The sequence below is a fragment of the Triturus cristatus genome, chromosome 10 (assembly GCF_964204655.1).
Source record: "Triturus cristatus chromosome 10, aTriCri1.1, whole genome shotgun sequence".
In the NCBI taxonomy this organism is placed as follows: domain Eukaryota; kingdom Metazoa; phylum Chordata; class Amphibia; order Caudata; family Salamandridae; genus Triturus; species Triturus cristatus.
In genome coordinates this window covers 1,026,426,948-1,026,441,119 of record NC_140593.1, presented here as the reverse complement: position 1 = coordinate 1,026,441,119, position 14,172 = coordinate 1,026,426,948, and the positions used below count along the sequence as shown (strand labels likewise).

General features: G+C 43.2%; 1 protein-coding gene across 2 annotated transcripts in view; it reads left to right on the top strand.

Annotated features, from left to right (window-relative positions):
* The window catches only part of KNOP1 (lysine rich nucleolar protein 1), a 123,571-nt gene extending 113,259 nt beyond the window's left edge, over window positions 1–10,312 (top strand). For both annotated transcript variants that reach the window (XM_085629070.1, XM_085629068.1), the window contains one exon: window positions 9,792–10,312. In XM_085629070.1, the coding sequence (XP_085485196.1) occupies window positions 9,792–10,103 (312 nt within the window). In that variant the 3' untranslated portion in view covers window positions 10,104–10,312. The remainder of the gene's footprint in view (window positions 1–9,791) is intronic.
* The last annotated feature ends 3,860 nt before the right edge of the window (window positions 10,313–14,172 follow it).

The following is a 14,172-nucleotide window of genomic DNA, read 5'->3' as shown; positions in this document are numbered from 1 at the left end:
AGATGGCCATGTCCCGGACAGCACGATCTCCCTCATATACAAAAAATTGATCAACGATAGATTGTGCCTGCTGACCAATCTCCGCGAGGCTTGGGTTGCCGACGGGCTGGAGCTGGACGATGAGGATTGGATTTCCGCGGTGGCCTCTCCGAAAGAGGTGGCCATCCCGGCTCGCCTTCGTTTCGTCCAGCTCAAGATCCTTCACCGGGTTTACGTGACGGGGCCAAGGCTTCTGCGTATGGGTTTTGCTGGTGACGGAATGTGTAAGCGTGGCTGTGGTGCGTTGGCGACTTTCATGCATATACTGTGGGAGTGCCCGAAGGTGGAGCGATTCTGGCGTGGTGTGCATGAGGTCCTGCGTGTGGTGACGCGTGTTGCGCTGCTGCCTGAAGCGAGGAGATGCTTGCTGAATGTATGGGAACCGAATGACTATTCGGTCCCGCAGACGCGGTGGGTGACTCTGGGATACATGATAGCCAAGCGCGACATTGCTCAATTGTGGGGATCCCAGAGGCCCCCTGCGGTGTCGGCCTGGAAAGAGCATATGGATTGGTGTATGTTTCGTGAAAAGGTGGTGTATGTGGCGAGAGGTAAGCCTGGGGCGTGGGTGAAACTCTGGGGCCCCTGGAACGCCTACCGCGGGGGTATTTGTGAGCCGCCACTGCTACCGGCTGCCTCGCCTGCTCCATCTCCCTAGCCGGCCCCCCTCCCTCAGCCGCGGGCGCGAGATCCCCCAGTCCCTGATCTATTCCCATTCCCCCCTCCAGAGTTTTGCTACTGGTTTGGATCCCCCACTTATGGAGCACGTGCTGTTATTTTGGATTGCGGGTTGCCTTGCGGGTGTGGTTTTTTGGTGTTGTTTTGTTTCAAGAAAAGGGAACCGTACTGTGGGCTTGGAGCTGTGTGGCCTGCACCATTGATTACTCCTGTTTTCACTGCTCTGCACTGCCTAGAGACTTTTACTGTATGTGTGCAATATGTTTTTTGTCATTCTAGCGGCCGGCCGGATGGTTGTAGGCCCATACCTGTAACTTTTACGAACTGCAATAAACTGTTTCAAAAAAAAAAAAAAAAAAAAAGAAAGACCAAGGGCTCACCACTATTGCCCCTTTTTATTAGGCATTGTGAAAAGAGAATGCATGTTTGGGCATGTCCAGTGTGTGCGCGTTTGTGTGTGTGGCTAAGGCATGCAGAGGTGAGCGTCACTGATGTTTAGGGTGATGGTGGAATGCTAGGTCTTTGCATAGGGAAGAGAGTGTTTGATGTCACAGTAGGTGAGCGTCAGAAGAGCATGAGAAACTTCATCCTGGGCTGTGAAGCAGAGGAAACCCTGGTTGGTTGGTGACTTATCCTTTTTACTTAAATATTCAAGATACCATATGTAGTCACACCGCCCTTATTTTTCTGCCAACTGGGTCTTACCCGTGCACTGCTTTAGCATATCCGACATGAGGAACTAGTGCAAACAGCTGTTTATTGTGGTTCATTGAATTTCCTTTGGGCACCAGGGACATTTCTAACCTGCATCTCCTCAGGCCCTGCCACATTTTTGTGATTTTGGAGATGTTGGGTAAACCTATTTGTTTTAGCAGCCTGTGCCCTTGAACAATCATATTATGCTACCTAACGGCATCGTTCAGTTGCAGGGTGTTGAATGATGTCTTGTGCAGTCACCATGTGATGCTGTTCCTGTTCATGGTACCACCGTTGCTCAGACTGAGCATCCTGCCTCTTTCGCGTGGAGCCTCAGCGAGCCCCCAGTTTCTCTTTTCTGCCCTGAGACCTAGCTTGAACAAATAGCCTGTATAATTTATCCTCTTCCAGATTACCCCTTAAAGAATGAAAATTACAATTTGATGACCTTGTCTGAAGATATATTGACATTGTGATAATATTGAGATCATGCATGCAGAAGGACAGGAAGAACAAACCCCTTCATTCTATTTTCAAGTCCAAATGTTCCTAAAATATGTGTAGTTTTTTCTTAACAGTTTTAGTGTTTTGCTTCCCTATCACTGACATCTTGATTCGTGTCTATCAATCTGCAATACAGTCTGGTCCCTTTGTTGTTCTCTACAATAGCGCTTTGGTCACAGCAGATGTAATCACTGTCTTTAAGAGGGGGTGGGACTTTAGTAACACCCCTTTATTAACATCTAAAATTATCTCAATGGTTGGCTCTTTGAAGTGTAAGTAGATGAGTAACCTTATGAGGCATGTGTGCCTGCTTATTGCCAACATCAAAGAACCTATGAGAACTCTAAAAGGGCGAGGAAGCCAAATTACAATAAATTGAAGCTTCTCAGTTCTTTGAAGAAGATGATATTTAATCATCTGTTAAATAAGGCAGAAATGATGTTCGCTTGCAATTGAAAATAAATTACTTGGCGATATCAGCATTTTTGTGATAGAGAAGACAGGGGAACAATAACTTTAGTTATCCAGCTGCGTAAAGCGAGCCAAAGAAGATTACAGTTAATACTGATTGCAAAGTAATTGCTAAATTTACTTAAAACCGAGGATTTAATGAGCTATAATTACATCAACATTTGGACCACTTTCCAAGACAACCTGGTAAAATATCTCCCTGAATATTAGTTCATAGCTAGATGTGTTATTTATTAAATGATATAAGACATTTAACAAACTTGTACCAGAGTTTATGTCCTAAAAATGGGTTTTCATGGAGCGTGCACAAATTGTATGTAACTAGTTACCGTCACTGAGTTTCTTCATTAAATTTTCATAAATAAATATATGTACAACATACCATACCTGTGAGAATATCTTTCCGCCTATAGTTTCCTACAATTTGTTCGAATCGACCATTAACCATACGGTGCACAGCTTACATTTGCCAATAGTTTTATCTTGATACTAAAGTAGGTAACAAAGTCTACCTCATTAGTTTTAGCCCTATACTGAAGAAACATATGGGACAGCCTTCCAATCCTTTCAACCGAAATGCAAACAGCAAATGTACAGGCGGAACCCTAAGTGTCTTAGGTCCATCCTCAATGGGACGCAGCATTCAAGTAATGCTGGATTAGTTTCCCTCTCCCGGACAGATACAAACTGCTGTGACCAATGTTCATTTGACTGCCTTGTCCAGTCCAGTCTATCCAGCTGTACCAATGGGATCTATAATATGAAAACTGTCCAATGTTATCTTATTTTGAACATAGCTGTCTAAATGACCCCTTTTGATTGTTAGAGTAGAAGTGTCTGAATAGTGTCCATAAACGGACGTGTTCTAAACCTATAGCCATTACATTTAAAACTGGACAGACTCTTAGCTTGAAGCCCAGGTTTGTTTCATGAGTGGATAGGCTGCAAAGGGACACATTCAACCAATGAGATCAGACAAGAGGGCTGGGACTGGATGTGGCCAGCGGGAGAGACTCAAGAACAGTTTTCAACGTGGTCGCCTGTATCTCTGGTTGTACCTGCAGTGCACATAGGTCGATAGGGTTTTCTGGTCAAACTCTAGCTGTTATAATCCAAACGCCCTAGATGCATTAGCCTGAGTTATATTATTTTTGTAGTAGCTAAATCTCCTTTTATCCAAAAATAATCTAAGGAACTCAATCCCAACACATTTGAAGGGTTATAATTCTAGAGGTTCATAGTAAAGAAACATTACGCTAGATTCAGCATATTCAAAGAGGTCTCTTCTTTATAATTAAGGATCCCCCACCAGGAGCAGAACATCCTCCAAGTCCCCTCTGCTGTTTCTCAATTAGTTGCACCTGCAGCATTCAGTCTTATATCATACCTGTTAGAATGAGCTGGTCTGAAACTGGTTAACACACAGGTTTACAAGATGTAGCAGTCGCTTCCTTTTCAGAAAGACAGAGAACCACTCACCTCCAAATGAACACAAGGGGCCCATAACCACATTCGACCTCCACTGGGACTACAAGGCATGACAGCAACCCTTCTCCTATCCTCATTTATCCTTTTAACCCCAGAATAACCCCCTAGAGGAATAAGCATAGAGCAACACTTTACAAAAGAGCATCTTACAACCCATTCTTCAACAAAGCAGGAAGTGTGTATTACACAAACAAGTGCTTTAGGCAATTTATAGGGCATATTGTGCATGCACAACCAGACAGGGAGTTTTTCAGCCCACGTTTCACGATTCTCTCAAAGTATTTTACTAAATGTAACTTAAGATCTCTCACTCAACCAACTCCACGCCATCACTCAGGTTTTCATGCGCCTACAGGGGGAAAGTGTTTATCTACATCCTTTCGTTAATCTGTTGCATTCAAAAGTTTATCTTGCATAAAAAAACACAAAGAAGGTGTCATTACAGGCCTGGACTTAACCTGGCCGCCAGAGTATTTTATGGTATAAAAAAAGCAACCAATAAGCCTAGAAATGTATTGCAAACTTCCATAGATGATCAAAATGGGACATATCAATGATTACTACAAAATCAAACTATGCCTAAATGGTGCCTGACAGTGACATAAAAGCACAAACAACCATAATATGCAATACATAAATCATCGGTCATCCCCAATACTCAACCTTGTACCAGCCCAAAACAAAGATGTGAGACTTCCACGCCAGAGAACGCACAGACATGTGCACCATAGTCCTGCACACAGCAGAATGTAGTACACACAGTGGCTTTAAAGCTCCAAAAACCCCGTTCACCTTATAGATATTTTTACAGTTCCTCCTCTTTGAAGTAGAGATGTTATGTTTATTCAAGTCATATGCATTCCTAGCTGCCTCCTCGTCAACAAAGGCATCTATCATTCAGTGTCCATTCAGTGTCCTTTTTATGCTACAGATTGGATGACTAGCAGTAGGTTAAAGCTCAATGGCGAGAAAACAGAGGTTCTAGTAGTAAGCAAGAATAGGCCTAGGTGGCTGGAGCTCAAGCAGTGAAAAGCTTGGGAGTCTGGATTGATGTCAATCTTACAACGGAGACTCAAGTAAAGAAACTGGCAGGCTCATGCTTTGGCATTATACGATCTTTAAGGAAATTCTTGAAGATGTTACCTGCTCCCACTAGAAGATTAGTGATGTAGAGTCTGGTAAATTCTCACCTTGATTATGGCAACTCACTGTACCTTGGGAGCTCGAAATACGTGATCAAAAGGCTCCAAGTGTTTCAAAATGCTGCTGCAAAAATCCTTCTGAAAATGCCAAACCATCAGTCAGCCACCCCAGCTTTGGTTGCCTTGCATTGGCTGCCAGTTTAGGATATAATTCAGTTTAAATATCTCTGCATGGCGTAACGGGCCTTTCACGAGACAGGCCTACCCATTATTTGCTCTGTGCTCATTCCCTGTGCACCAGGAAGGGCACTTCGCTCTAGCAAGTAAGGACCCCTGGTGGTGCCCAAGATAACAAGCATTTACAATGCAATGGTCTCGGCATTGGTAAAGTTAGAGCTATTGGCATTGCTCATGACATCATTTTTGCTTATGTTTTTTGTTTTTAAAACATTTAAAGAAACGGCATTGTCATGAGCAATGCCAATAGCTCTAACTTTAACAATGCCGAGACCGTTGCATTGTAAATGCTTGTTAAATCTCGGATCGAGCAATGAGAGGTAAGGGGGTGTCAACCAAATGCACCCCACAATGCGTAGACAGGGAGGCATGGTTATAAGGCGGGAGACGCATGAAACGGGCAGTTATATCATCAGATGTGCGATACAACAAAAACGATAGAAATTGAGGGAAAATGACGGCCACAACAAATGCATTTCATAAATGTTGGACAGTGAATACAATGTTTGGCAAGCGATTAAAATCCCGTAGCACCCCTCAGCTCGGGTCACTAAGCAGCATGCCTTTGAATGCAAGCATGAGTTGGTATTTGGGGAGAACCTGGCTCGAGAGTAACCGAGTGTCTTTGAGCTATAGATGACTTATTTGTACAATATAAAGCGATTTCGCCAGCAGGCAGTGCAAGTACAACAATTAAGTAGTGAAGAACAATACAGCCCTTCATTTTAGCAAGCAGCACTACTTCCGCTGGGTGCAGCCCTGCAGAGAAACATCACGGTTCTGCACCATACATGTACGGGAGCGCACTGACTTGCATAGTCAGATTTTCAAAAATGTTTACATTTGTGCTGAGCAAAAACACACGCATTTATTTCAACAAGTCCAAAAAGTCCATTCCCTAGTAGGCTATTGCAGACGTATGCACGTTCAAAGAAGCATGCACTGTCTTAAGTGATGCAAATACATGCAGGATGCCTACATTTTAAAGAAAAGTATAATGGCACAAGTCAGAGAATGTTATCCAACCCATACAAGCTCTAAACATTCTGAAATATGTATGCACTGCGTCAAACGTTTCAGCAGTTGGCCTATTTGTTTTACCAGAAGTATCTCGGCCCCCAAAGCATTTAAGGTACCTTTCTAATATCGTTATTTGTCTCGCAAACTAATACAATTACGCAGCTTGCATTTATTGGCCTGGGTTTAAATCTCAATTGTTGCAAGCCCCTAAAAACTGCGGCTTTGCAATTATTTAGCAAATCACACATCGACTGAATACTTAGAAGTTACAAAGGACTTGGACAAGGGAGATTGTTTTCATGCACAACCAAATACCAAAATACAGCAAGCTGCGCCCCAGATATAAACCGAAGCATATATGGGCTCAATCACATATTTTGCGTTTACAGTCACCTTACCTCCGCCTGCTCCTCTCTGCTGAGACATCTTCCCTTGGCCCGCGCGCACTGGGGGAAGGGCGCACAAAGCCCCGGGAGCCACTGGTGGGGGAGCGAGAGGGGTGCAGGCGGCAGCCGCCGCCCCCGGCTTGTTGCAACTGCACTTTTTCCGGCCGGCGGCTGGAACTGGGCGCGTGGGCTAGTGACGTCCGGATGCACGGCTCGTTGCACAGCCCGGAGAGCCTGGTGCCCAAAGCGGAGGAGGAGTTGCAGAGCTGCGGTGGCTACATGATGGGCCGGGGCTGTCGGCTCAACGTTCCAAACTTGGAAGCAGGGGGGGAAGGCGGGGTGAGGGCGAGGGGAAGGCGCACGCGCAATGTCCTCTCCAGCACCTTAGCCTTTTGGGCTATGTAGTGTAAAGGTTAGCGGCCATGTTTAGAGTTTAGATCCGTCAGTAAACTTTGAACGGTAGCTCTCAAGGAGCAGGCTGCCACATCAAAGAGCTGCGGCAGGACCCTGTATTGTTTACAAAATCTGCAAAATTGTGAAAAGTCCTCGACACTGAACAATCCTTGTAAACTGACACTTTCGATGACCTGCGCTCCCTCGTCTGCTGACATGAGCTGCTCGCGTTCTCTTCTCCCTAGGCAATACGCTCAAGGAAAACATCCACTCACACGCTTCACTTGGCAACGGGCCCCATGAAAACATGCACGCATCTCAGCAACGCGCTTCTCCTGATAAAGGCATATCCAGTTTCATACGCCGAGGCCCGCAGTAACTCAAAGCAGTAAAAGAAAAAAAAGTGGTTTCAGCGCTCCCCATGAAAACATGCACGCATCTCAGCAACGCGCTTCTCCTGATAAAGGCATATCCAGTTTCACACGCCGAGGCCCGCAGTAACTCAAAGCAGTAAAAGAAAAAAAAAGTGCTTTCAGCGCTAATCGTGGTGCCGTATCAATTCCGTATATCTAATTTCACTCACCGACAGTTAAATGTGCAATTAAATAGTTCATGCAGGGTTTCAATAACAGTGGCTGCCTGTCAGCATTCTCCAAAGTAAAAGAAGGCAGAGCAAAAGGCACACCACTGCCTTTCTCCGAGGTCAAGAAGAAATGCCTCGGAGAAAGGCAGTGGCATTTTCGGATTCGGGGGCGTCTTTTCTCTCCTCCAGCCATTGGCTGGAGGAGAGAATGAGACTTTCTTTAAAAAACACGCCCCCCGATCTGAAAAGGACGGGGCCTGATCTGAGTGACGGGACCTCTTCTCCAATGGCTGGCCAGCATTCAAGAGGCCAGCCAATGGAGAACAGGGGAGAAGAGGGGCGGGTTCAAGCCCCTCTTCTCCAAGTCATTAAATCTCGCGAGCGAGACTGCGCAAGCGCAGCCTTCGCTAGCCGACACCTAAAAAGTGCAAGAAGTTGAGGCCGTTCCTTTGCATTTCTTACTCTTAGACTCTAGAATGCTCTTCCAGCTTTCCTTAGAAATCAGCCGTCAGAAGCTTGCTTCAGGAAAATGCTGAAGACCTACCTATTCTAAACTGGTTAAGGAAATGCTCAGTTAGATTGAGTGGAAGGGTTGTGTGTCATCTAGCGCTGGGAGGCCCATTGGGGTAGCTATGCATAATACAAATACAACTGAATTGACTTTAATGCTCAGGAAAAGTATTTGGCCTAGAGGAACAAATCCTATTAGGAAGCCTCCGAAATCATTAAATGGAGCCCTACGGTGTATGAGGCAAATGACCTAGTAAAGGAAAGGGTGGCTTTAAAATTCGTTTCAGAATCCCCGTCTTATATTTGGGAAGTCGCCAAGACTACCGAAAGCACTACGATGCCATACCAGGGACACATTGTGCACAAAACAAATGCCAGTAACTTAACGTTGTAGGGAATCACTCAAAAACCACAAGACTGAAAATTAGATATTTATGCTGGGGGTTATGTTACACTTCCTACACTTTGTCTTTCCTCTACAATGTTTTTGAAAATCTTAACCTGCTAGTCAGAGGGTGATCAGTGGTGTTGTAGATGCCTAATAGAAAAGTATGATGACGATACCTCTAAGGATAGTCCCTAGAGGATTTACGAGTTTAATTTAAAACGTTAACAATGATTAAAAAGCATTGGCAAAATCAATAGGTTTGATCTTGGCAGGGTGCCATTTAAAAAAAAAAATCCAAACGCATGCAAGAGAAGTTAAAAGGTAACTAGTAAATATGAAGCCGCCTAAAGGTAGCATGCATACTTGTAAAAAAACAATAATAAATAAAAAGCAAACCAGTGCAGCAGGTGGCCACAAAATATAGCACACCATACTTGGAAAGCAGAAGATCCATTTTTTAAGGATTTCATTCATCCGTTTTAGACCACTTAGCCAGTCAAGTAATTTAAAATTTATATGAACCATTTGGTTTGGGATTCTTTTTTCGGTATGTTTGGATATTTGTACCAATAAGATTGACATCTACTGTTGTTGCACGCCTTTGCTGTTAGATGCACTGGTACACTTCCAGCGAATTGGTAGACTGTCAAGTTGGTACAGTCTGAAAGGTTCTCATTGGCTACTGAACCTGCAGGTGCATATACAGGGTGGTCTACTCATTTTCCTTGCATTCTTAAAAAAACCTTGTCGGATTCTAGGCAGTTTTCGCTTCATCCTAGTTGAATAATTTACCAACCTGTCTATAAACAGGATGGAACAGAACGTTATTTTTTTATTGTCTTGGGGCAGAATGGTAGGGGATTGGATGCAAGATGACTTTGCTGTCTAAGACCTACTTATAGATTTGACAGTTTGGCATGTGTGTGTAGGTCCAGCTGTTCACATGGTCTAAGGAGAGAAGCATGTGTCACCTACTAATAATATGGTAGCTGGCTCCAGTGTCTTCTCATGACTGATTTGTTGTGTCACAGTTTTTGTTGATATTTGTATTCCAGGGCCTTCCTCCTACAAACCATAGCGCAACACCCAAAATGGCCACGATGACTTTACTCGCCAGTAGTTAATGTGTTGGATAAGGCCGTGCACATTTGTTTAATTGCAGGATATTTGATCGTCTCCCGTTCTTGGCCAATATTCCTCTATTGCTGTGGAGTTTGTGCATGAGGTCATTCTAATGATATCCCTTTTTCCAACAGAGTGCGAACGTTGGCCAGTGGCAGACAGCTACGTTTGACAATCCAGAACAGAAGATGAAATTCTTGAGACTCATGGGTGGCTTCAAGAAGTCTAGCCAGTTGACGCCTCTCTCACCGGCAGTGACAGAAAAACCCATCATGGCTCTCAGCAGGACTGGAGAGGAGACTTTGAAACAGAACCTGCTTTCCGAGTTTGAGAAGGCAATAGATCTAAAGCAAAACCGCGGGATAGGCCTTGGATTCCAACCGACAACTAAGAAAACATTTTCCATAGATAAAAATAAGTCCACTTCTATAAAGTTTGATTATTAAGCATAAAATGGGATTATTGTTTTTAGTGATTTACACACGAACATATTTCTAACTTTTTTAATGAAATTCTAAACTAAATCATTTGTGCATACTTTGAACTTACCTGTGCTACAAAGTATGTAGAGAGACAGCTTGGAGTTCTGAAAGTTAGAAACTTGAGTACGAATTCAAAATGACACCTTCTGAAAATTAAAGGGAAGTAATTTGTATGTTGGTAATCCTTTTTGTGATCCTTCGTCTCCTATAGTTCAGTCTTTTATTTTATTTCATTCAGTACCTTCCCTGATGGTAATATTGAATTTGAGTTCAGCTTGATGTTACTTTATGTGAAGGGGTTGTATAACTATAGTAGTTTTAGAAATTATTTAAGATAATTACTAATGCTCATACTGCATTATCAAGAAAATGTGCAGGTTGGCATTAGGCCATCATTTTGTGGTCATTTGTCCCATGAAAAGGTCCTGAAATTCACAGATGGTCATTTATTTGTCTGTGCATCCAGTTCAAATGACCACCATTGACTAATAGGGTAGGTTCGTGGTATTGCTGGTTGCTAAGTCATCACCTTGTTCTAGCCTTTAATAATTTGTGTGCATATAATTATGAGCCTGCTACTGCACCTTCCTATCACGTAGTAGTGATCACGGTTCACGAAAACACTGCGATATGGTATAGGCTCTAATAAATTGACATTCTGGTATCTGCTAGGGAATTCTCCATTCAGATACTCCTTACAGATATCGGACTGCTATTTAAATTAATTTGGTAGTGCACATTAAAATATTGTTATATATGATTTACAACATTTTACTTTCAAAATATGGAGCGGGCATAACGATATGCATTATTTTTGTGTTTAGTTTCATGTCGCAGTGGGGTATCTTTCCTTTGTTGCTCATATTGTTACACTATTTTTTCCAACGTGATTTCTTTTTAATGTTCTCCTCCTAATGACTGCGTAAGTGTGAATGGGGCTGCAGTCTCATACTTACATGCCCGCTACAGTGGGGTGCATGACTTCAGAGTGCCTTGTATTCTATTTCACTAGTATTTATGAAGTAGTTAAATGGTTAAATGTGGGTAGCGGCCCGGTGAGTGGATATAGGTGAGCCCACTTTAGTACCAGGGGGTAGGCTCTGCGTTAGACCATGAACATAGTGAAATCCAGTACAATTAGGCCAAGCCTGGCAATTAGGCTTGCACAATTATTCTGTGTGCCCTCCTGGCGCAGGTGGGTTTGCCCCTTTCACACACACCTGTTGCTTTCTTCCTCATCACATACTGGTTTTGCTCTTTGAGGGAGATGGTGTGTTCCCCTATGCAAGCCTCTCGGATTGGCTGGTGGAGCCCCAGTCTGAAGAGGGAACGTAGAATATTTCAGTGTGATACCGTTCAATATTAGGCCCAGATATACATTTGAGGATTAATATTTCCCTGAATGTAGGTGATCTAGTGTTGCTTGAATATGAATTTACCTTGGAAAAAAACAGAAGACAAGAGGCATTTGGCAAAACAGGTACAGTTGGTTTAATTTAACACTTTGGCCGGCAGCACAGTTACAGAAATGGGTCTGAGTACTGTCTCAAAGTACGATTAATCTGAAAGAGTTTTTATACATTTCTTTGGGTATCATAAAGTACTTCAGACGATCCTTTTTTGGTAAAACAATGTAGGCCTTGTCTTAGGAGTCATAAATAAGGCCCCTGATAACAAATGCGAGTGGGCCCTCGACTATGCGTGTACACAATGGGGGCCAGTGGGTAACATGTCCAGATGTCCAGCATGAGTTGCGTGTGATCACTGTGTTTGCTGTGTCCTGATTGGCTAAGTGTTTCTAACTACATGTGGCATCTGACTTTGTGGTGTTTTGGGAATGCACGCACCCCTCTGGCCATGTGTGCTTTATTGGGGCCAATTTCCCTGGACCTTTGTGATGTCACTGCGCTTATTTGAGGTATTGACCTGAGCTTCTTGTTTGCGCGTTTTTTCTACCGGCTACGTGCTATCCCTCCTACGACCTGTCAATCAGTAACCTCAGGCCTAGGTCGCAGAGCCTGCCAGACCACGTATTTCTGATGGAGAGTTCATGACGGGCAAATTCGATAAAAGTGATGCGATTTTGCTCGCATATGCAAGTGTGTCATTAACATCGGCATTGGTTTTATCAATATTAACACTAGTCCTACCAACATGCTAGCCAGTACAAGGCAAGGAATGATCATCAGATAACACAACCAAAGTTAGCGAGATACATATCCTACATCACTGTTTCAGACAGAAGCATAATGCTTTTGTTTAAAAAGTACATCAGAAAGAAGCAAAGATTTAGACAGTAAATGGCTGATCTACTCAATACTATCTGATGTTTAGATGAGATGCTCATTCACCAGTTGGCCTGTGTTTTGGAACCAGTCCTGATCGCGATTGTCTACGGGTGTCTATAAAATATTCAGAAACTAAAACATCAACTGGATCAAGCCCATCAACTTACAGATGACAAGAGTGCTAGTGTGAACAAAGCAGATAATACAACCACATGTAAATCCTAGTTCACTCAGTTGCATTGAGGAAGAAACAAACTATGAGGTAAGTGGAATTCTAAGTCGCAGCGTGTAGGAAGCATAATGCCTTTGTCTACAATGTAAGTAAAGATGGCTAAAGTCAGTAGAAAATTATTCATAGAACTCAATTACTCCTAGTAGTTGAATCAATGACATTGTGAAAATTGAAATCATTTGTGCATACTTTGAAGAAGCCTGAGTAAGCCTGGATCAGCAACACTGAGAAATATGGAATGGGAAAACTGACTTTGCACATGATGGAACTGATTCTAAGGAAAGATCACTCTAAAACTGAGAGTCGCAAAGAAGATCCAAATTCTGCCATGTCTGTATGGAATCTTGAACAGCCTGGGGTATATTCACTAAGAGTTGCATGGGCTGTGCCTGCAGGCTCTTTAAATGGTAAGTAAGAAAAATGCAATGCCTAGCAACACTTTGTGCCATATGAAAACCCTTAATAAATAACCTCTCATATGTCAGAGCCAGAAGTCCTAATCCACAAGCTGACAAAGCTTCACCAGATGTGCAGGCACATATGGAAGTATAAATTGGCAAATTCATATTGGCATTGGACTCAGAGATGGCTAGGCTATCTTTGTCTGACATGTATCACTGACCAGAAAGTAAGGCACCATCTGTGTGCATGAAATCTGGTAGTGTAATTAGGCTCGTAGCCCACCTTAGTTATAGGTTGACTGGTATTAAGTATAAGGTATTCTAATAAGAGTTGCGCCCAAGAACTTATTTGCCAGCAATTGTTTGTAGAAAATATAATCTGTATAGTTAAATGGCGTTTAGCACTATAGCCCCATTGACTAAGTGATAATTCTCTGAGAGACAAAAGAGTTTGGCAAAGGCATGTTTGTCATTAATAAAGCATTAAGTAAGATGTTAAACATTAGAAAAAACTATACTGCTGATGAAGTCCATGTATTCAGATGGGAACTTCATACCTCAGATTCCTCATCTTAAGGATATTCCCCAGGTGCCAAACTGGATCTAGAGGTTTTTTTCCAGGCAGTACTCCTGCATGCCACTAGTGCTCTTGCACTCCACAGAGTTTGCCTAGTGGTGTGCTGTGCTATGTGGCGTGCTGTGTGGATGCGTGTTGGCTTTGTTCCACTCCAGAATTGACCGAGCGGAGTCACATGTAAGCACCACCCTTGTGTGCCAACTTTGTTTCCTTTCTTTTCGCTTCTTCGAATGTGGATCCAGAGCTCTGCTCCCTCTTTTGTTGGTTGTGATGATTTCTCAACTTAAAATCCAGTGTGCAAGGGAACGATGTCCCTGCTTCAAACTACAAGGTTCAAACCATGCTTTCACTGTTATGAAGGAACCTGCAAAGGTGTATGTGTGGTGTTTGGGCTCAGGGCACAACTCCTAGTCATGCGATGAGTGTTCCCTTATTCGCCCATTGACGATCTGAGACTGTGAAGCAAAGCTGTACACTTCAAGAACTTAGGACCTTGTGTAATTCCTGCTCTCGCTCCAAGTCAATGGCGTGGACC